The 24,524-nt window shown below is 40.4% G+C and overlaps 1 protein-coding gene across 5 annotated transcripts in view; it reads right to left on the bottom strand.

Annotated features, from left to right (window-relative positions):
* Window positions 1-24,524, bottom strand: part of SORCS1 (sortilin related VPS10 domain containing receptor 1) — a 559,510-nt gene that overhangs the window by 206,409 nt on the left and 328,577 nt on the right. For all 5 annotated transcript variants that reach the window (XR_009701631.1, XM_061197256.1, XM_061197118.1 and 2 more), the window contains exon 4: window positions 16,166-16,324. Coding sequence is in view for 4 of the 5 variants with exons in the window: in XM_061197256.1 (XP_061053239.1) it covers window positions 16,166-16,324 (159 nt within the window). In the remaining variant the exon portion in view is untranslated. The remainder of the gene's footprint in view (window positions 1-16,165; window positions 16,325-24,524) is intronic.

Below are 24,524 nucleotides of genomic sequence, written 5' to 3'. Positions count from 1 at the left end.
GAACACTGGGGTGCATTTATCTTTTTGAATGAGAGTTTTCATCTTTTCTGGATAAATTCTCAGGAGTGGGATTGCTGGATCATATGGTAGCTCTATTTTTAGTTTTTTAATGAATCTCCATACTGTTTTCCATAGTGACTGCACCAGTTTACAGAGAGGGTCACTTCTGAAAGCTCCAGTCATTTTACCTGGGCAGAGGGAGATTTTACACACAGACCCCTGGGACTAGAGCTGGTGCAAGGTTGGAAGAGATGAGCAGGGGTCACAGTGCTTCAGTCACAAGCTGGTCCGAGGGTTCACAAGGGACAGCTGGCTGCCTGGGAAGCAGCCAGGGGCAATTCCCCTCTGGCTTGCCGATCCCTCCCTCTCCCTTCCTCTGCTGTGTGATCTTCAAACAACAGTTTTCTCCCTGCTGTGAAACTCAGCTCTTGAAATGTGTACTAGTGCATCTGTCAGAGGGAACAGGTCTCATGGTAGGTTGGACAGTAGAAAGATGGTTACATGAAAATAGAAAAAAAAATTGGCAATTAAAGAAAAGGAAAAAAAGAAAAGTATCGCAATGGCTTTTGTAGGGAGGCAAGTGTTTTGGTGCAGCGAGGACTGAGTGAAGAGGGTCAAACCTGGATAAGACTCCTGGCTCTACCAACCACCGTGGGAATTTTCTTAACCTTTCAGAGCCTCAGATTCCCCAAATTCTAAATAGGCATAATGATACATCTGATGTTTCATGTAAGAATAAAGTTGAGGTATCATTGCGAAAAGTCTGGCATAAGGCTTGCCACAGAGTAAAAGGTCAATACTAGTTCTCACACTCTCCCCTTTCTGCTGATTATTGCCTCTAGCCTGAGCTGTCCACAGGCCCTGAGGAAGGGAGGAATGGCAAGGAGAAGAAGGTGTGATTGCTTTTTTCTTCCTGACTTTCAGGAAGCAAGGAAGGACCCTAAACAATGCGTCCATGTCCCCAGCCTCTGAGGTTGGATATTGCTTAGCATGGCCTTTCCTGGAGTAGCTGAGGCTGTTTGGCTTTGGATCACAAGTCTTCTTGTTCTGGGACATTTTCTCATCATGACTATAGTTAGATCAGCCAGGCAGGCATTGGAATTAAGCAAGTCAAGAGAGTGAGAGCCTTTCAGATCAGAATTTGTGACTCCATCTCATAAAAATTTTTTTTAACATCTTTATTGGAATATAATTGCTTTACAGTGTTGTGTTAGTTTCTACTGTATAACAAAGTGAATCAGCTATATGCATACGTATATCCCCATATCCCTTCCTTCTTGCGGCTTCCTCCTAGCCTCCTTATCCCACCCCTCTAGGTGATCACAAAGCACCGAGCTGATCTCCCTGTGCCATGCAGCTGCTTCCCACTAGCTAGCTATTTTACATTTGCTAGTGTATATACGTGAATGCTACTCTCTCACTTCGTCCCAGCTTACCCTTCCCCCTCCCCATGTCCTCAAGTCCATTCTCTACATCTGTGCCTTTATTCCTGTCCTGCCCCTAGGTTCATTAGAACCAATTTTTTTTTTTAGATTCCATATATATTTGTTAGCATACGGTATTTGTTTTTCTCTTTCTGACTTACTTCACTCTGTATGACAGATTCTAAGTCCACCCACCTCACTACAAGTAACTCAATTTCGTTTCTTTTTATGGCTGAGTAATATTCCATTGTATATATGTGCCACTTCTTCTTTATCCATTCATCTGTTGATGGACATTTAGGTTGCTTCCATGTCCTGGCTATTGTAAATAGTGCTGCAATGAACACTGTGGTACATGACTCTTTCTGAATTATGATTTTCTCAGGGTATATGCCCAGTAGTGGGATTGCTGGGTTGTATGGTAGTCCTATTTTTAGTTTTTTAAGGAACCTCCATACTGTTCTCTATAGTGGCTGTATCAATTTACATTCCCACCAACAGTGCAAAAGGGTTCCCTTTTCTCCACACCCTTTCCAGCATTTAATGTTTGTAGATTTTTTGATGATGGCCATTCTGACTGGTGTGAAGTGACACTTCATTGTAGTTTTGATTTGCATTTTTCTAATGATTAGTGATGTTGAGCATCTTTTCATGTGTTTGTTGGCAATCTGTATATCTTCTTTGGAGAAATGACTATTTAGGTCTTCTGCCCATTTTTGGATTGGGTTGTTTGTTTTTTTTTTTGATATTGAGCTGCATGAGAGGCTTGTATATTTTGGAGATTAATCATTTGTCAGTTGCTTCGTTTGCAAATATTTTCTCCCATTCTGAGGGTTGTCTTTTCATCTTGTTTATGGTTTCCTTTGCTGTGCAAAAGCTTTTAAGTTTCATTAGGTCCCATTTGTTTATTTTTGTTTTTATTTCCATTTCTCTAGGAGGTGGGTCAAAAAGGATCTTGCTGTGATTTATGTCACAGAGTGTTCTGGCTAGGTTTTCCTCTAAGAGTTTTATAGTGTCTGGTCTTACATTTAGGTCTTTAATCCATTTTGGGTTTATTTTTGTGTATGGTGTTAGGGAGTGTTCTAATTTCATTCTTTTACATGTAGCTGTCCGGTTTTCCCAGCACCACTTATTGAAGAGGCTGTCTTTTCTCCATTGTATACTCTCACCTCCTTGATCAAAGATAAGGTGACCATATTGTGCATGGGTTTATCTCTGGGATTTCTATCCTGTTCCATTGATCTATATTTCTGTTCTTCTGCCAGAACCATACTGTCTTGATTACTGTAGCTTTGTAGTATAGTCTGAAGTCCAGGAACCTGATTCCTCCAGCTCTGTTTTTCTTTCTCAAGATTGTTTTGGCTATTCAGGGTCTTTTGTGTTTCCATACAAATTTTGCAACTTTTTGTTCTAGTTCTGGGAAAAATGCCAGTGGTAGTTTGATAGGGATTGCATTGAATCTGTAGATTGCTTTGGGTAGTACAGTCATTTTCACAATGTTGATTCTTGCAATCCAAGAACATTGTACATCTCTCCATCTGTTTCTGTCATCTTTAATTTCTTTCATCAGTGTCATAGTTTTCTGCATACAGGTCTTCTGTCTCCTTAGGTAGGTTTATTCCTAGGTATTTTATTCTTTTTGCTGCAGTGGTAAACCGGAGTGTTTCCTTAATTTCTCTTTCAGATTTTTCATTATTAGTGTATAGGAATGCAAGAGATTTCTGTGCATTCATTTTGTATCCTGCTACTTTACCAAATTTGTTGATTAGCTCTGGTAGTTTTCTGGTAGCATCTTTAGGATTCTCTATGTATAGTATCGTGTCATCTGCAAACAGTGACAGCTTTACTTCTTTGCCGATTTGGATTCCTTTTATTCCTTTTTCTTCTCTGACTGCTGTGGCTAAAACTTCCAAAACTAAGTTGAATAATAGTGGTGAGAGTGGGCAACCTTGTCTTGTTCCTGATCTTAGTGGAAATGGTTTCAGTTTTTCACCATTGAGAACGATGTTGGCTGTGGGTTTGTCGTATATGGCCTTTATTATGTTGAGGTAAGTTTCCTCTATGCCTACTTTCTGGAGAGTTTTTATCATAAATGGGTGTTGAATTTTGTCAAAAGCTTTTTCTGCATCTATTGAGATTATCATATGGTTTTTGTACTTCAATTTGTTAATATGGTGTATCACATTGATTGATTTGCATATATTGAAGAATCCTTGTATTCCTAGGATAAACTCCACTTGATCATGGTGTATGAACCTTTTAACGTGCTGTTGTATTCAGTTTGCTAGTATTTCGTTGAGAATTTTTGCATTTATGTTCATCAGTGATATTGGCCTGTAGTTTTCTTTTTTTGTGACATCTTTGTCTGGTTTTGGTATCAGGGTAATGGCGGCCTCGAAGAATGAGTTTGGGAGTATTTCTCCCTCTGCTCTATTTTGGAAGAGTTTGAGAAGGACAGGTGTTAGCTCTTTTCTAAATGTTTGGTAGAATTCGCCTGTGAAGCCATCTGGTCCTGGGCCTTTGTTTGTTGGAAGATTTTAAATCACAGTTTCAATTTCAGTGCTTGTGACTGGTCTGTTTATATTTTCTATTTCTTCCTGGTTCAGTCTCAGAAGGTTGTGCTTTTCTAAGAATTTGTCCATTTCTTCCAGGTTGTCCATTTTATTGGCATAGAGTTGCTTGTAGTAATCTCTCATGATCCTTTGTTTTTCTGCAGTGTCAGTTGTTACTTCTCCTTTTTCATGTCTAATTCTGTTGATTTGAGTTTTCTCCCTTTTTTTCTTGATAAGTCTGGCTAATGGTTTATCAATCTTGTTTATCTTCTCAACCAGCTTTTAGTTTTATTGATCTTTGCTATTGTTTCTTTCATTTCTTTTTCATTAATTTCTGATCTGATCTTTATGATTTCTTTCCTTCTGCTAACTTTGGGGTTTTTTTGTTCTTCTTTCTCTAATTGGTTTAGGTGTAAGGTTAGTTTGTTTATTTGAGATGCTTCTTGTTTCTTGAGGTAGGATTGTATTGCTATAAACTTCCCTCTTAGAACTGCTTTTGCTGTATCCCATAGGTTTTGGGTCGTCGTGTTTTTATTGTCATTTGTTTCTAGGCATTTTTGGATTTCCTCTTTGATTTCTTCAGTGATCTCTTGGTTATTTAGTAGCATATTGTTTAGCCTCCATGTGTTTGTATTTTTTACAGTTGTTTTTCCTGTAATTGATATCTATTCTCATAGCATTGTGGTCAGAAAAGATACTTGATACGATTTCAATTTCTTAAATTTACCAAGGTTTGATTTGTGGTTCAAGATATGATCTATCGGTTAGGGTGTGTGTTTTATAGTGATGTGAGCTGCTTCTGACATTTAGTACCTGGAAGTCAAGAATGCTAATTGTCATGTAAGGAGAAACAAATTCTGAAGAACAAAGACATTTCCCTCCTCCACCAAAAAAAAAACATTCTAAATGTTACTTCATTAAGAAATACTGAATATAAGATTGTTGAATAAACAGATTTTTATTTGATTTTTTCCACTTGATTACTAATGAGATCTATATTTTCCAAAATTTAGTGACTACCTGATGGTATTAGTTATGATTTGGGTGTTATGTGGAATGTATTATTCTTTTCAATAATAATGTTCAAAATTAATATAAAGAAAAATTAACTATCCAGTTATACCAAATATTTAATTCATAATTGTTTTGAACTGGGATAATTAGGAATGTAATGATTTGTAGGCATAAAGAAAATATTAAATCAACTAAAAAAAAAAAAAAAAAAAAGATATGATCTATCCTGGAGAATGTTCCATGAGTACTTGAGAAGAAAGTGTATCCTGTTGTTTTTGGATGGAATGTCCTATAAATATCAATTAAGTCCATGTTGTTTAATGTGTCATTTAAAGCTTGTGTTTCCTTATTTATTTTCATTTTGGATGATCTGTCCACTGGTGAAAGTGGGGTATTAAAGTCCCCTACTATTACTGTGTTACCGTTGATTTTCCCTTTTATGGCTGCTACCATTTACCTTATGTATTGAGGTGCTCCTATATTGGATGCATAAATATTTACAATTGTTATATCTTCTTCTTGGTTGATCCTTTGATCATTATGTTCTGTCCTTCTTTGTCTCTTGTAATAGTCTTTATTTTAAAGTCTATTTTGTTTCATGTGAGAATTTCTACTCCAGCTTTCTTTTGATTTCCATTTGCATGGAATATCTTTTTCCATCCCCTCTCTTTCTGTCTGTATGTGTCCCTAGGTCTGAAGTGGGTCTGCTGTAGACAGCATATATATGGGTCTTGTTTTTGTATCCATTCAGCCAGTCTATGTCTTTTGGTTGGAGCATTTAATCCATTTACATTTAAGGTAATTATTGATGTGTATGTTCCTATGACCATTTTCTTAATTGTTTTGGGTTTGTTATTGTGGGTCTGTTCCGTCTCCTGTGTTTCCTGCCTAGAGGAGTTCCTTTAGTATTTGTTGTAAAGCTGGTTTGGTGGTGCTAAATTCTCTTAACTTTTGCTTATCTGTAAAGGTTTTAATTTCTCTGTCGAATCTGAATGAGATCCTTGCTGGGTAGAGTAATCTTGGTTGTAGCTTTTTCCCTTTCATCACTTTCAATATATCCTGCCACTCCGTTCTGGCTTGCAGAGTGTCTGCTGAAAGATCAGCTGTTAACCTTACGGGGATTTCATTGTATGTTATTTGTTGCTTTTCCCTTGCTGCTTTCAATATTTTTTCTTTGTATTTAATTTTTGATAGTTTGATTAATATGTGTCTCGGCGTGTTTCTCTTTGGGTTTATCCTGTATGGGACTCTCTGCACCTCCTGGACTTGATTGACTATTTCCCTTCCCATGTTAGGGAAGTTTTCTACTATAATCTCTTCAAATATTTTCTCAGACCCTTTTTTTCTTCTTCTTCTGGGATGCCTATAATTTGAATGTTGGTGCATTTAATGTTGTCCCAGAGGTCTCTGCGAGTGTCCTCAATTATTTTCATTCTTTTTTCTTTATTCTGCTCCCTGGCAGTTATTTCCACCATTTTATCTTCCAGCTCACTTATCCATTCTTCTGCCTCAGTTATTCTGTTATTGATTCCTTTTAGAGTATTTTTAATTTCAGTAATTGTGTTCTTCATCACTGTTTGTTTGCTCTTTAGTTCTTCTAGATCCTTGTTAAATGTTTCTTGTATTTTCCCCATTCTGTTTCCGAGATTTTGGATCACCTCTACTATCATTACTCTGAATTCTTTTTCAGGCAGGTTGCCTATTTCATCTTCATTTATTTGGTCTTGTAGGTTTTTACCTTGCTCCTTCCTCTGCAACAAATTTTTTTGTTGTTTCAATTTTTTTTTTTTTTTTTGATGCTTGGTGCTGCTTTCCTGTCTTACTGGTTGTTTGGCTTGAGATGTCCAGCACTGGAGTTTGTAGGCAGTTGGATAGAGCTGGGTCTTGGTGCTGAGATGAGACCTCTGGGAGGCCTCACTCCGATTGATATTCCCTGGTGTCTGAGGTTCTCTGTTAGTCCAGTGGTTTGGACTCAGAGTTCCCACCGCAGGAGCTCGGGCCCAACCTCCGCCCTGGGAACCAAGATCCCGCAAGCTCTCAGGCTGAAACTTCTTTCCAGGGACTAAGTCGGAAAGGAAGGACTAATTTCTTTAAGCAGGAGCACAGCAAGAGGGCAGGCAGGCAGGCCCAAAAAAACCATTCTTATCCACTCTGATTCTGATAGTATTATTCTGGTATATTAATCACCTGCTATTCATAGTCAGATTATACTTTGCAATCCAAAAATGTTAATACCCTGACTGAACTCACCATTCTGGCAAGAATCCTTTATACCAATAAATACTGAATTGAGGCCTATGTTCTTCTTAACTATTTACCTGGAGTAGCGGGATATTAGTACTTGAACCATTCATTATGATTAGAATGTCCTTGTTGCTCGGGAAGATTAGAGGACTCAACCCTTCGTTCTGTTCAGTGGCCACCAACTGGATCCTTAGTTTCACTTAACTTCTTGGAAAATGCATGTTGTTGTTCACAAAGAGAACAGGAGGGTGGTGACGAAATGTATCACTTCTTCGGTAATAAGTGTTGACATGCAGCAAAAATCGATTGAGTGGAACTGAGTTGGTGGCAGTAGCAATGGCTGGAGGGGGGACCCATGTGGGAGCGGCAGGGGCGAGGCAACCCACTCCACCGGCTCGGGAACTAGGCTTTTCTCACTTGAAGGGAAAAGGAGGTGCTGAAAGGGGCCGAAGAGCAAGCGAGGATGAGTGTGGGAAAGGGAGGTGAGGAGGGTAATTCTCCCATCTGGAAGCCCTGGGAAAGCCATCTCATAGTATTTTATATTAAGGGTCTAGCTCAGTAAAGGGACCCAGTCATTTTAGAAGGGTAGCTGACTTCTGGTTTCTCTTCCTCTTGCCAGCTATGAGATCCTGGCTGGGCCTCTGGATCTCTTGGAACACCTAATGTGCCATTTGTAATCTGAACTTACACTATCCTATTATACTGAAGGGAGGAAGTTGGAAAAGATAACATTTAAAAAAAAATTTTAGTATGAAACCTACAGAGTCATAATTTCACAAAATATGTCTATTTACAAGGCCGAGACTCCCTCCTTCTCAAACCACTCCCCTCCCTGGCAACACTGCTGGCAGCAACCATGCTTGACAAGGCAGGATACAAGAAAATTTTACCATTACTAGATTCTAAAGGGCCACACTCAGAGATAGTTTTTTTCTGGATATCCCTCAAGCTCATTTAAGAAAAAGGTCCATGCCCTCTTAGGATGTCAAATGTCCTTCAAACTTTCCCAGACTGGTGCCTGGATTAAGGAGGCATCTTAATCCATTTAGACAAGTGTTGGTGGGTAGAATAGATCAAAATAGCTGGCTAAAAAATTGCACAAGCAAAAATGTAATTTATTTCAAAGTTTAAATAGCTACCAAAAAGCATAATTCTATCTGTCCAAACTTTAATCCCAATCACTCATTCAAAAATGTCCATTTCTCCTTATTCTTGTAGCTCATTTCGTTCAAATTTGGGAACAGGTAGATCAAACTGCTTCAGGTAGCAATTGAAAAATAATGATACAACCTGGTTAAACAAGTTAGCTAAAGGGAACACAGGCTTTCCTCATTTGCATAAGATGGCATTTCAGCTGGAGAATTTGTTTTATAAACAAGCATTGCGGTTGACGTTCAGCAAGCTCCCTGGTTTCCACTCTAATTGCCAGTTTTGTACTTGAATACTTAAATTATTTACATATTCATGAGATTAGAAATCAGCTCTGACATTGGGAAATTTCAAGCACATGGAAATCTTGCCAAAGCAGCATGGTATATAACGCTCCACATATTTCTTATGAATAACTGAGTGCCTTTTAATGTAGTGCCTTGGGAAACGTCATGGCATTAGGTAGGTATCAGTTTCCTAAGTGTTTGTGCTTGTGCAGAAATCATTTGAATATCCCCAGGGGGTTGAATTTGAAGGATCCGTTTATCTTTTATTTCAATCTTGCCCTTTGACATTAAGGGGCTGCTAGGTCTACTCAAAAACAGAGTTGCTTTAAAGGCAAATACTTTAATATTTAATGGCTTACTGTTACTATAATCAATAATATTTTCTGAGTACCATATATTGGTTCTTGCTTGCTCTGTTCATTCTGGTTCAGTGGTACCTTTTAGTGATTGTCTAAGAGGACATTCAACATTGACTAAATACGTATAACGTCACGTATTGGGAAGACACTGGATTACGGCTAAGGAAGCCTTGCGTCTAAACCTAGTTATGCCACACCAGGTGGCTCTCTCCTAGGTCTTTGAATAATACATTGGCTGGCATTCACGTGGTGCTAGCCCTGTGCCAGGCTCTGTGTTGAGTGTTTTACATACATTATCACAGCATCCTCAAACAGTCCTGTGAGCCAGGTACTGTTATTGTTTCCACTTCACAGCTGGCGAAACTCTACAAGTTAAATGACCTGCTGAAGGTCACATGGCCATTTGGAGGGCCTGACAGAGTACAGAGCTGATGTTCCTGCCTCACTTGCTGTGCTGTCTATCGCTGGCGAGAAACCAATATGACTGAGTTTTGGAAAATGCTGACATCTCTTCCCTTATCAAGCAGTCATTATTTCCCAGAGAATTCCTGGCATTCAAAGCTGTCGTGATAAGCAATGGCCATCTGTTAGTGCTCAGTCAGGAAAAGTAGGAAAGATTAAAAAGAAAGTTGTGTTCTTTTTTTTTTTTTTTTAAAGAAATGTATATGAAACTGTTTAAATAAAATTGCAGGACTGGTAGAAAGAAAGGAGAAAGCTAAAAGCAGTTCTTCTTTTAAAAATTTACTTTTATGCAAGTTACTAAAATTCTATTGTATGCTCTCAAACACACTGGCAGTATAATTTTCCTTTTCTATCAATATACAATTTTAACTCAAACTCTGCCTTCATTTATACAGCGAATGCCGCTGTTAATATTTAGGGTTTCAATTATTTGTGAATAGGGTTTCCTTATGAAAACGTGCTTTCCTCCTTTAAAGCCATGTTTTGGTTTTAAGTGTATCTTACACATATTTACCAAAATACTGAAGGTCAGGCAACCGTGCAAGCCTTAGGATTTCTTATTTCTTTCATAAACTTTGATACTTTGGAATATAGAGGAGAACAGAGATCCTGCAAGCTCCCACATGGTATTACTTGGACTGCTGACTCATAGGGCTCCAGAACAAGTGAGACAACACAAACTCAAGAATATTCTAGAACTGCCACAAAATGAAGGGTGACCCACCAAACTGTCCTAAGGGTTTTGTCCTCCCTCCACAGAATTGATCACTCATTTGTACGCATTTTTTTTTTTTAATTCACAAAACGATGGAACGTTTCCTGAAATAAAACTGACAGGAAGATCCATGAACAGGAGAAAAACAAAGATAAGGGGAAAGACAGAGAAATAAGAAAAAAGGTGATCTGGGGACTAAGACAAGGCAGCAGATGAGGTTGACTTGCCCTGCACGGCTTTCTGTTTTAAGTTTTTGAGTTAGTTATAAACACTTAAAAATAGGAAAATGTCATATCTCCAACAAAGCAGGATTACTTCTCTCGTAAAACTCTGAAAAGTCTGGTGACATTGAATGAGCCATCCTCGGTGGCAAGAACAGCAGGTGGGAGCTCACCAAGACCCTCCACCACACCCCACCCTCCTGAATGAACACGTGCTCTCCAGTTTCCCACAGCCCAGACCCAGCCGCCGTGTTCAGGTAGTTGCTTGCTTATCTGTGTAGGAACTGAGTCCACGGTCTAGAAGGACTTGTGCATCCAGAGTGGGGAGAAAAAGCTCACTGTGGAGGACTGGAGAAAAGTGGACCCTCCTGCTCATGGTCAGGGGCAGCAGGTACATCTGTAGGAGAGGCTTGCCGCCCGGATAAGCCAAGCAAGGGGGTCTCTCCTCCCCAGCTATGAGGCACTCTCATAGGAGCGTTCACGTTGGCTTCACAACATTGCAGACTCGCCCCTATACAATTCGCTCCACAGTGTAACCCCTAACAGAGAGGCCCCGAGCCCAGCGCCCCAGGATGGTCAGCAGAGCTGAGGTAGACGCCTATTCTTACGCACTTCTCCTGTTTTTTTCTTTCAGTCACATCTGCGTTTTGTTTTCCCTCATTTCCACTGTTTCCCAACACATCATGTTTAGTGAGGTGTTTGAGACAGACTGAGAGATGCCATTGGAGGCAATGTTTCAGAGCACAGTTTGTACCCTAGTTTATTGCCAAATTAAAATAAAGATGTAATCTGGCACACTTGGCCTGCTGCTAAGCCTTCCTTGGGTGGTTTCCTGTACTGAGGCAAGAAAGTGGGGGGAAAACAAGGAAGGAAGCGGAAGCTCTGTACCTCTGTTCTCCTGGCTGCTCGGTTTCCAAATGCCAAGAAACAAAAGGAAGGAGCAGAATGTTTGGTTTGCCTACTGCTTAATTACAGAAATAACAAAACTAAATAACGGAGAGTGAGATGTTGGTGGTCCTGGTATAAATGCTGTGGAATTCTTCACGGCATCCACAGTGATTCACGGCTGTTTTGTAGGAAGCTTAAAAGGTGTGGCTGTACACAACAGGTATCCCTCTGCCCAATTGGCATGAAGTTTCCATAATGTCTATAATGCTTATTTTTCTGAAAATTCCGGGGCTTTCCAAAGGCACATCCTCACATAGACCCTCCAGAGGCCAAGGAGTCTATCGCCTGTGTCTATACCATGGAAGTCCCCCAACAGGGCTTTTAAAGAAGTCAAGCTACTTCTTTTAGAGCTTCAAAGGGAAAAAGGTCCCAAACCTTTTCTCTTCAGTCATTCTAGTGGTGGCTGGAGAGTCACATGCTCATTCAAAAAAATTTTACCTCTTGGCAATCACCTAGATATTTAATATCACAGGTAGATTTCTCTAAGAAAAAAGGCTAAAATATCAAAATAACCTGATCTTATGAATTTTGAGAGCATTTTGTCATACACATTTCTCCCTGATTAAAAGCCTTTTTTTTTTTTTTTTTTTTTTTTTTAAATCTGGCTTCCTATGGAATTGATGGCCAGTAAAACTCTATCTTGGGCCAGAAAGCACAATCTGTTCAACCAAACTCCTTCGAGTCCCTTAAAATGCTCACATCAAAAAGCCTCTACCGGGGCTTCCCTGGTGGCGCAGTGGTTGAGAATCTGCCTGCTAATGCAGGGGACACGGGTTCGAGCCCTGGTCTGGGAAGATCCCACGTTCCTCGGAGCAACTGGGCCCGTGAGCCACAATTACTGAGCCTGCGCGTCTGGAGCCTGTGCTCCGCAACAAGAGAGGCCGCGATAGTGAGAGGCCCGCGCACCGCGATGAAGAGTGACCCCCACTTGCCGCAACTAGAGAAAGCCCTCACACAGAAACAAAGACCCAACACAGCAAAAATAAATAAATAAATAAATTAATTAATTAAAAAAAAAAATTAAAAAAAAAAAAAAGCCTCTACTGAGAGTCCAGACAGTCAAGGTGAAATGCAGTTGGAGCAGAACGCCACGGACCATATGGGCTCTTTCCTGCAAGTCAGAGATCCAGACTTTGTCTCCGGGGCCCTCAAAGTCTCATTCACTAAAGGTGACAGAAAGCAATGGCAGGGAAATAAGGGAAAAGTAAAGGTGGCTATGTATTCAAAAGGGGAGCGTATGCCTCAAAAGACTGACAGCAAACAAGGGAAGAGAGGAGAGGAGGACCGTGCGCAGGTGAGTGCTGTCGGAGCTGCCACCTCAACGCAATAACTTCTGACAGACGGTGCTCCCTACCTGAGGATTCTGTTCACCACAGGCTGGCTGAAAACAGCATCTGGCAAAGGGAACCCTAGCACCAAAGCTACCATCTTTGCTGAGAGTTCTGCAACAGTAGCAACTGTCACAGACATGTTGATGAACAACACTTACATGAAAGAATACGTGTTCCCATTTCCAAAAGTCACTGGCCTGCCAACACTAGCACGGGGCCCTCCTCAGGGCCCATTGCTGCATCTCATCAGGGTTCAAAGCTCCGTGATTCGTGGGTGATTGCCAGCTATTATTTCCATATCACTGACCCACTTGAGTGGCCACAGACCTCCTCCACTTGACTTCGGGCCAACACCACCAGCTAATGGCTCATTGGATGGCTGCAGCCCACTCCACTCCCCGTTAATGCCCCACTCCTCATGCTGTGATTCAAGCCCTGATATATGGAGCCCTTCCCCAACCCCTACTCATATTAGCAGGTGATCCGTAATTCTTTTTTCCCAGGATGATTTCTCCTTCATTCTCTTCTGGAGAAACAGAGAGCTTAGCAGACAGGCTGGCTTCTGCCCCTTCGCTAATCTCCAGATATCACCATCCATTTAGTAGTGAACCCTACTAAATATCATATTCGAATTCCAATTGCTGAACTTAGACGCGTGACACCAAAGAGTGGTTTTCCCCTTTGGGAAAATTCATTAACGTCTAAGATTTTTGGTTTGTTAGCTACATACAGAGCAAAGACTGTTAAGGCTCCTTCTACCTCTAAAATGACAGAATTCATTTGGTCTATGGTCACAAAAGATACTTTTTGGTCCTGACCAAGACTACTGTGATACCATCCTAACTGGTCTTCTTGGTTTTGACCTCACAGCACCATAGTTCATTCTAATATTACTACCAGATTAATCTTTGTAATCTATACCTCTGAACACATAATTCCACTGACCAAAATGTTCAAAAGGCTCCTAATTGGGAAAACAAAAATTATTTTGCCTAACAGTCAAAGTGGTCCCAAAAAAATTAAGATTAGGTTCCAGGAGTACATGTATAATTAACTTTCCCAAATTTCGGTTTCAGCCAAATAGACACATTCACAATCCTGTTTACATGAGTTTTCGAACTTTACAACTTTATATAATTGTTTACGACATCCCTCTTGCGCAAAACGCGCCCCCTCCGCCTCCCACAGAAATACATTCATTAAAGTCCGGGTGGAATCATTTTATAAGATCTCCATCTCCTAAACTTGGGCTGCCAATTTCATATCATCCATCCAGCTACTCTGACTGGGTATCTACCATGTGTGAATGAAGGATCTATCTGCCTTTTTAGTCCCTCTTAGACTACTGAACTCACATGTATTTATATTCTTTCCCTAGATGGAATGAATACTCCTCGATACAGTTATTTTATAGCAACAGTGCATCATGCTGAGCACATAAAACAGACATGGAGTCTAATATTTGTGGGGTTCTTTTTTTCTTTTCAATCTCATTGGAAGTGCACCTGCAATTATAACTATCCACACAAACACATTTTAAGGCAAAGAAAGCCAACCCCAAGTACCAATTCCTCTACATGGCTGAGTCGGAGCCACATGTCCCAACTCCTCCAGAGTTATCCACTCTGCCACAGTGCTCACGGCATCACTGTCTGAAGTACTGGCACGTGAAGGGTTAAATTTTGGGGCATCTCCTCCGACACAACTGCAAAGATGCATGGTTTTCACCTAGCCAGGTAAATCTGGCCCTCACTGTGCCTCTGGCATCAGGGGGAAAATTAACCAACTGTCAAATAAAATACAAAAACCCAGTGATTAAATGACTAACACTCTGTGTCCTGAGCTGCTCAGCTTTGCCTCTGGTAACTGCACCATCCGGGACTAGAGGCACTGTGGCTTGACTCCAGGCGTGAAATTGTACATTCTGCTGAAAGCGGAGCCAGGCTGCTCGAGAGGAAAAAAATACTAATTGTAAGTCTTTCCCGTTTTTAGGCTAATGCGCATTTTATTTGGCAGTAAGGGCAGTGTGAATAAAACCCCAATCCTGAGAATTTTAATTTGCTTCCTCAAAAATGCTCACGTTGGGCTTCCCTGGTGGCGCAGTGGTTGAGAATCCGCCTGCCAACGCAGGGGACATGGGTTCGAGCCCTGGTCTGGGAAGATCCCACATGCCGCGGAGCAGCTGGGCCCGTGAGCCACAATTACTGAGCCTGCGCGTCTGGAGCCTGTGCTCCGCCACAAGAGAGGCCGTGATAGTGAGAGGCCCGCGCACCGCGATGAAGAGTGGCCCCCGCTCGCTGCAACTGGAGAAAGCCCTCGCACAGAAACGAAGACCCAACACAGCCATAAAAATAATAAAATAAATTAATTAATTAAAAAAAAAATGCTCATGTCAGTAGAGACCTTGAAAAGTTGTTTATACTATTCCCCTCCCTTCAGGAAGAACCCCACACGTCTATACCAGCCCAGACGGTTTTAACCACCTGGTTAAGTATTCTAGGGTTTTAACCCTAGAATATTCTCCTCACTCAGGAAAGTCCAGTATTTCTTTAAATATATGTAATTTGTAACATATAATTCCTCTGAGGATAATTCTCAGAATGACCTCACTGAACCATGCATTTCACAAAGAGCATTTGAATATTTTACCTATTTTCCTTTTGGCTTTTATGGCTAGAGCCTCTCTCACATTTGCCTTTGTATATTTTTTCCTCTAACTCTAATCTGATTGTCTTTGCTGTTGCTAGCCTTATATTCTACCTGAAAATGTAAGTTCCTTAAAAGCTGGAGCTACATGTATTTTATAATGTATCTGCAGTACAGAGTACATGATATATTTTATAGCATTTATCCCATAAAATACATATACATATTGCGTGTGCACGCACACACATATATACACACAGATAAACATACAATAGCATAACTTCATTCAATGCCTTCCTAAAACATAGACCTATCCTTCAGCCTAACCACCAAGAGAAGAAAAGTCCTGAGATTGCCTGATTCTGAATGTTATCTATGTACATTTCTCTCACTATTTTAGCATATCACTAGCTAATGTTCTTCACTCTTTCAGGGTCATCCTTCCCTTTAAGGCTCTGAGAAAAGCTATGGGTTCTTTATTCCAAAAAAAAATGATCACATCTCACATACACAAAGCAGTGTCTCAGATTCCATGGGGGTTTCCTGATGGCCTGAAGCTTCCAGGTAAGAACTGCTTCTCCACAATGTCTTCCTTAGGGTCTAGCTTTTCCTGTGTGTACTGTTTCAGATGCTCACACAGCTCAAACAAGCAACCTGAGATCCACATTGCTGCCCCTCGCCCCACCGGCACAGGGTCCAAGCTGCTGCACAGAACAAAGCTGACAGCTGAGAAGAAGCGTAGCGATGACTAAGTAGCTGTCTTTCCCTAGGACAGCCATACACCGCTGCCTGGAACAAGGGGATCACGCTCACCTTTTGGTCTTGGCTGTATGCCAGAATCCAGTCCTCTTGCTTGGGGTGGAAAAGTAAGCTCTGGATGTAAAAGTTCAGCCGGTACTTTTGATAGGTTGCCCCTTCGTCCGAGCTGATCAGTAAACTGCTCTCAATCTCCGGGTCTGTGAGCAACATAATCTGTGGCAGAGAATTGTTCAGGAAAGAAAACAACGGAAAGGTAAGTGTGCAGATTTACAAAGCTTAAAGATGAGCTAAACTTATGACAAGGGAGGGAAAAGGAACAGGCAAAGAACGCTTGGCCAAACAAGGACCTTGACTCTGTCAGGTTTGTTCTCCTACCTTGGACCAAGGCCATGAAACTGTTTTCACCAAGAAATGAAAGAGGCAGGACAGACTGAAAGGGAGGAGGAGGAAATGCAGGAGTGCATTTTCTTCCCTCCTGTAGGGCTCCTTGGGGTTTTTTCCCAAGGTTATTTCCTTAATCTGAAATATTTCCCATTGTTCCCCTAACCCCAGCCCTCCTTCCTGCTGAGCCTCGTCTAGTCTCCATTTTGCGGGGATGAAACTTGTCACAGTCTTTTGTGAGAAAGGTGGAAAGAAGTAGAAAGAGGATGGAGTCCACTGGTTTTTCTCTCCATCGCAAACCCTCCTGTTCACATCAACAATATCCCATGTCATCCTTTAGTCTGATTTTCTGAGTCTTGAGTCAAAGACTGTGCATTCAAAAGCCTGCTCTGGGTACTGTCCAAAGGCTCCTTTACCACCTGCTAACATATTAATAGTTTACTTATTTATTTTCTTTATTGTCTATATATTCTCTCTAGAACACAAACCCATGAGAATAGTGATATTTGATATTTCTCTATTTTTATCCCCACAAGTGCCTTCCCAGCAGCTAGAATGAGGTCCAGCATATATCATATATGCAATAAATATTTGACATGAATGAACGAAAGTTAAAGGAATGAATGGAAAGTTTTCAGAGTAGTCACATAGATCTAGAAAGATGCCCAGAGTAATTTGAGCAGATATGAATGTAAGTTCCAGGGAAAAAGTCATTGGATGCCCTTCTCCATCTTTGGCCTATTGACAAGAGAATACGCTATACTCATGTAAAAAGTCACAGCTCCAGAGGCTTGGGACTTTCTCCTTTTGCGGGTTAATCTTGGCCATAGCAGCGTGAACAATCCACAATAGGAGCAAGATGGAGGAACTGCTCTGAAAACTGCTTTTTACTCTCTTGTTTTACGCCTCTAGGAATATGTGATAAAGCACCTCATTCCCGACTCTGCAGGTTGCCTTTCACTCAGTCAAAGTGCACACCTAACGCCTCCAGTCAGGTGGCCTTAATGCTACCCACTGACTTCTTCTCCAACAACTTATTCATTGGCACTTTCTGAGTTTGGTTTGGAGAAGCATGAAAGATGTGCTTAATGTGTGGCCGTATGAAGAGAGATCACTGCAGCCCAGGGTTTAAAGATTACCAGCTAAGGATGTGGCAGTTTCAGGAAAAGGAGAGAGACAGAGAAAGGAAGGAAAAAAAAAACAACAAAAAACTAGAGCCCTGTCATAAGAGAACAGAGTGCCAGGCAAACACACAGGGCTTTCTCAGGCATTTGGAGGCAATCGTATTAAAACCTCAGGATAGTTAGTGTCATCTTCCAAAGTGGTATCCGATCACTGCAAATGGCACCTGACGGTCGCACACCAGACACGCTCAGCCTGAACTGTGTTTATGTTACCCAGGATGAATTTCAGGTTCCTCGCTGTTCTTTCACCCTGCCCTTCTCGAAGAGGAGAAAGGGACGGATGAAGTCGAATGAGCGGAACGCTGTGGCTGTCAGCTCTGTTCCGGACAAGATGGAGAGCACACACAAAACTGGAGACTAACGGCCTCCCCTCCCGTGTTCTGGTGAAGCCACTGTCCATCGACCATAAATTCTGACAAAGTTATAGGTCTATCTGTCTTGTAGTCACCAAGCAGAGAGTGTTCCCTTTTTGGATAACTGATGCAGAACCATCAAGTAATCTGCTAAGTACAAACTTCCGTGTCATCCTTAAAGTCTATTGTATGTACTAATAAGCAAGGACGATCAGATGGCTCCTAAATTCACAAGAGTATTTCCAGGGGATTTCAGGATATTTACTGGCACACAAAAGCTGTCATTTTCCAAAAACAAATAAGTCATCAAATGATCATATTGCTTTGTGTCTCCAACCACAATTAACAATAATATATAACAGCCTTTTGCACTACTGCCAGCAAGTAATTTCTATGATAATATGAAGAGGATCAATTTTATAGAGCATCTATTGTCTCAGGCGAGGTGATTTTCCCCCTTCTGCTTTTCTATTTCCCTGTAAACCAGAATATGTTTACTCTCTTCCCACGAGTGCGGATCTCACCACCTGCTTCTCCTGGCAGACTACTTCATCAAAATAAAAACCCTGGGCCTACAGAATATCCTCAAATCAAGTTGATTATTTATCATTTATTTAAAATACTTCTGATACTCATTTATACTCTGAGTCATCAAACTGTATGAGATATTCTGCATCCAAGTACTATTAGATGGGGGAGGTAGAATAATACAAATATTTTCAAACATATGGTTATTTAATATTAAGTAAACAAAACTCCTGGCTTCCTCAGTCTTTTCTTCTGGGTACTAAAAATATATAGACCAAAATCTCACCATTTCTTTACAGTCTTCACCTAAAACCTTCTATTTGGGAATTTGACATTTTGGAAATTATAGGAGATGTCAGGAAATTCCCCCTGTAAGATTTATAGATGTATCTGTATTACACAAACCTCCCAGTGGTTCCTCTTTCAAATCTCTGCTCCAATCCACTCAAAACAAACAGGTCAGTCTGGATCCATTTTTGTTTAGCCATTTTTTATTGCAAAAACAACTCTGTAAGACTGCCAGTAGAATTCAAAATAAAAGAAAAATAGGGACTTCCCTGGTGGCACAGTGGTTAAGAATCCGCCTGCCAATGCAGGGGACATGCCGTGATCCCTGGCCCGGGAAGATCCCACATGCCTTGGAGCAACTAAGCCCGTGCGCCACAACTTCTGAGCCTGCGCTCTAGAGCCCACGAGCCACAACCACTGAAGCCTGCGGGCCTAGAGCTCGTGCTCCACAACAAGAGAAGCCACCGCAATGAGAAGCCCACGCACCACAATGAAGAGTAGCCCTGCTCACTGCAACTAGAGAAAGCCCGCGCGCAGCAACGAAGACTCAACGCAGCCATAAATAAACAAACAAACTTACAAAGAAAAATAAATTGACCCTATCCCATCAACAAGTGAAACCATGTTTGTGCCCCCTTCTACTTCTTTATCCGCAGCTACATATCATATCACGGAATGAGTTTTTGGTTGGGTTTTTTTTTTTTTCATTTAATATTATGGCCTATATTCATTTCCACCTGAACTGTAAACACACAAATGCATACACAAACATTAATACACACCACTGTATACAATGTATTTCAATTGCTTAATCACAAGCTTCAACACAGTTAGGTTACAACTGGTTCAGTGGTTGAACCATAGTAAGTGCTTAATGAACTATTAACTGGATTAGTGGAATCTTATTATTTCAGTCTTCAAATTAGAATCTTTGAGTAATTATATTTCAAATGAGTTAAAGTTTGTTCTGTCATGTTGTAGGTTATGAAAAGTAAATATGTTAGTAAGCAAATAAAGAATTTAAGTAAGATCTAAATAGAAAATGTTTAACCCATTTGAGAAAAAAGATACAGTGCAAATAATAAGTGTGATCCAATCTTTAGACGAAAATGATGCCCTTTATAAATAAAGTTCTATCTTCTCAAGAAGGTATTCTACTAGGAAATATTATCAAAATAGAAACTTCAAATTAGTGAATATTCCTCAAAAAATAATAGATTACATTCCTTAAATATATTCAGTGATCCCTGTTTTTGCTGATTTACATTGGCTATCTTCTTTTGGCTTTTTTTTCTTCTCTTTTTTTAATTAATTAATTTATTTTTGGCTATATTGGGTCTTCGTTGCTGCACGCGGGCTTTCTCTAGCTGTGGCGAGCGGGGGTTACTCTTCGTTGTGGTGCGCGGGCTTCTCATTGTGGTGGCTTCTCTTGCTGTGGAGCACAGCCTATAGGCGTGCGGGCTTCAGTAGTTGTGGCACATGGGCTCAGTAGTTGTGGCGCACGGGCTTAGTTGCTCCAAGGCATGTGGGATCTTCCCGGACCAGGGCTCGAACCCATGTCCCCTGCATAGGCAGATTCTTAACCACTGCGTCACCGGAGAAGCTCCCTTCTTTTAGCTTTTCATGTGACTCTGAATAAATGGTGTTTTGCTGTGTTTAATCCTCTGCATTCTGGAATATGATCTGAATGACAGAACTTTAAAAGACCTTTATAAAAGGCATGACTCCAAACTCTGCAGGATTCCTGAAGTGAGCTCTCTAAAAAGAGGGCTTGTTTGCCTAGCATAAAGCTTGTTCCATAGTAGGTCCATACATCTTTGTAAATGAACAAATGAATGAATAAAGGAATGAGTCCTCTTCGTCCCTGCTTCTGTTAAATGCAGTTCATGGATCCCTGTGACACTGAGACTTCTGAGTCCTCTTAAACAAATCCCTGCTGTTCTACTTGGAAGTAAGTGGGGTGGGTAGAGACAATGGGAAGAGTCTGCCCTTAACAGGAAAGTAATTATTCTCTGTTCAGATCAGCCCATGAGTGATTAGAACCAGTTTACTCCTGCCCTGCAGGGTGTGCTGCACTCACTGCATCTACAGGTGAACTGTTTTCCACAGAAAGTCAATAATGGTGACACCGGCTCCCACCACCCAATTCTAAGCAATCATTCATCATCCACTTCAGGGGAAGGAAGAAACTTTATTTGTTTTTCCTAGAGGTGATAAATGAACGTGAAATGCAATTTATAGATTTCAAATATGTCACTTCTACCATTTTTTTTGGTATTAGTCCTTCTGAAAGCTCAGTGTCATCAAACATCAAATGCATCTCCACTCTCTTTGACTTGCTCCAGATTCAAAATATGGTTCCATGATGTAATTCTACAAAAGGCTGCTTGACAGCTTTCTGATCCTTCCAGGTGTCTACTCAACATTCCTCCCAGCAGAATGCTCCTACCATCTAGTCTTCCATTCTTTTCCTAGGTGTGTTGTTCTTGGAGTTCCATTATTTACCTATTTAGGCAGGGTGGAGTTGTTAATAAGAGGCAGCTTCACCACCCCAAGGCATACACTTTTTCCCACCATTTCTTTGGTCCTAAAGCAAAGAGTATTTACTTTATGTGTTGTTCATTATTTGTTTGCTCATTTGTCTACTCCTTGTCATTCATGGACCGGAATCAAGAAGAGGTAATGTACTAGGGATATCTCTCTTGCTTTGCTCAAGGCTTAACTCAGATCCAGATGCCCATATCACAGGTGCATAATAAGTAATTTCCAAAGTGATAATGACAATGACAAAGAAAAATAACAATAGCAGCAATTGGGCACTCTACCTATCTAGCCACTCTATTCAAACAAAAATCTATCTATAAATAGTATAAGAGGCTATCTGCAAAACTCTGGTTCCAATATAAAAAAACAAATTAAGCAAAATATAATCAGAGCAAGTAAATAACTGGACGACTGATGTGGATGGAAGAGCTGCCTATTCCCAATGTGAGGTGGGCATTTAACCTTCCCAGATGTGCTGAGGGTGAAAGCAACAAGTGCTTAGCAATGGGCAACTGTTTGGAGGACAGTATTAGGGAAAGTTACACAGGATCCCAGAATGACCCATGAAAAGGAAGTCACTGAAGTACAAACAACAGTGAGAAAAGGAGAGGTAAGTGACTAAAAAGAAAAAGGTTCAATCAAGTAAACACAGATAGAAAAGAGTCTGTAGAAAGACGTACCCAGTGAGCAATCACTTGTCCTAAGTCCCACTCTCACCCCCTCCCCCAAACTCAGTGAAGCTCACCTAATGTTCATTAACCCACCCATGTTCATTAACACAAAGGAGGGTCATTCAATACTAAGAGACCAGGAGACCGATTGGACAATAGACCATCTTCTTGTGACCTGAATATTGATTCAATGAAATTGGAGAGAAACTTTTGCACTGTATCCTGTAAGTTTACTTTTGAACTGTTTTTTTTTTTTTTTTTATGAGGACTCAAAGATTTTGAATTTTCAGGGGGAAAAAAAGAGTTTTCAAGAAGTGTATCAAACAATTTCAGCCCTTCATACTTCTCTTAATAGCCTTAGAAGACCCAACCTATTACCTATTACGTAATAATAATGATAATTCAGTCAATACTCTTTTTGCCAAACCCTGTAAGGCACAGAAGAGTAACATTCACCAGGAATGATAACATATGGGTTACATATCGGTTACACTCCTTGGAAGACAGTTCACGAAAGAAAGTTTATGGAAGATTGCTTCCGATTTCTCTTGGGACTATGGAACACAACCCTCTCTTTCGAGTTAACTTAGAGAATCTCAAACTAAAAAACACCATTTCACTGTGAGACTCTGTTCCCATTACTGTGACCCTCTGCGTGCATATGGGCAGGTTGATATGCTGGGCTGAGTGTGGGGATACTGAACCACACCCTTGTTTTCCACAAGAAGAGCCATGACCAAATCCTAAACCTGACCTTTGTCAATGTTGCTGTGGATGTGTGTACTTCCTCAGAAAAGAGGAAGAAAGTGAGTTTAGTGAATCCCACTCATGCCATGAGAAGAAGGAAAAACAAACCATAAATATATACTATAATCACAGTATCCCATGGGGCCTAACTCCAAAGATGGATTTGAGTTTCATTTCTGCCATGTCTCTGATGCCAATTTGAAGATCTCACAGCTCACTTCATCTTTTTTTGAGCCTCCGTTTCATCATTGAGGGTAGTGATACTATAAAAAAGCTTATATGTATTGAGCATCTGCTATGTACCAGGCACTCCACTAAACCTTTAAAATATATTACCTCATTAAACTGTTAAAATACTTCAGATAGATATTATGTCCATTTGACAGAAGAGGAAATGAGGCTTTGAGGAATGAGGTGATTTGTTCAAGGTCACACTGCTGATCAGTGGTAAAGATATCTATGGGATCAAATAAGATCATCTGTGTGAAAGCAATGTTGAGCTTTGTGCCAATGATACCATTATTACTTCACAAAGAATGTCACATTAGTACTGTACGTTCTGATAAAATGTGATAGTTGAGTTCTAAAAAAGAAAGAGATAAACCTTGTATTACAAATATCTCATAAAAATACTGCCTAGATGGGAAGAAGGGGGGGCAATCAGGGACTAGGAGTTAAATAATGGAGATTCAATAACAAGATGATTGGTAAGATATTCTTGAAGAAATATAGATAATTTTGGGAGGGGGCTTTAAATATAAATCTATGGAAGCAAAATACCCAGACCTGGTTCACACTCAGATTTTTCACAATGGTGCTGGCTTCCTTTTCCTTATTCTTCTACCTTCGCTCCTCCATAAAACTGGTTTTATGCTTTATCATAAGTATGGGTGAGAAAAAAATGATAGAAATGGTCAAAAAAGCTCTGACCTAATGACAGTACAGGTAGGGAAACAAACATTTCCATACAAGCTTGTTCTCGAAAAAGTTTATGCAAAAGCCAATAAAAATCATTACAATGTAATTATTTTCCTCATAAACAGATCCTATGTCTAATTGGCATTTAAAAAATAAACTCATTTTGCTGGAGAAATTGCTATTATTACACTAAGGGGATAGTAGGGTATATGGACTATTCATTAATGCTTAGCATTGTGTCATCTGGTTTTAAAATATGGCATTTTTAAAGGAAAAGAATGATGTACAAACTTGAGATTTTTATTTTTGCAGTCACTATGGAGACTGATTAAATACCTTGAGAATATTTGAGCTGCCTTAAAAATCCCAGCATTATCCATAGCCTCTGCTCAAACTCAATCAGAACACACTTCCATGGTCATTACAAGTCCCAGAGTAACTTCTCTCTTAAATTCCCAAAGAGCTACAAATGCCAAAAGGTTACATCGTTTTAAAATGTTAGCTGCTATCAGAGGGAGCCGTGATGCCGGGAGAAACGGACATTCATCTTCTTTGCTCATGGGAAACTTTACAAGAAATGATGTTCATTTAATGGTAAGAAATCTCTTTATTCCACTAGAAATGATAAAGGAGAGGAGGTGGGGAGAAAGAGCAAGAAAGAGAAGCTATCAGTATATGTTAACATTGATTTAGGTGAGAGACATACCGTTTGGGGTAAAATCGCTAAGTGGTGCATTTGATTTTAGAGTTTGAATAAATATCAAGTTGAAAGTCAGAATGAGAGGAAAAGCCCGTAGGA

This window comes from Eubalaena glacialis, chromosome 1 (assembly GCF_028564815.1).
Source record: "Eubalaena glacialis isolate mEubGla1 chromosome 1, mEubGla1.1.hap2.+ XY, whole genome shotgun sequence".
Classification (NCBI taxonomy): Eukaryota; Metazoa; Chordata; class Mammalia; order Artiodactyla; family Balaenidae; genus Eubalaena; species Eubalaena glacialis.
Note: the sequence above shows the minus strand (reverse complement) of the source record. Positions and strands in the feature narration are given on the sequence as shown.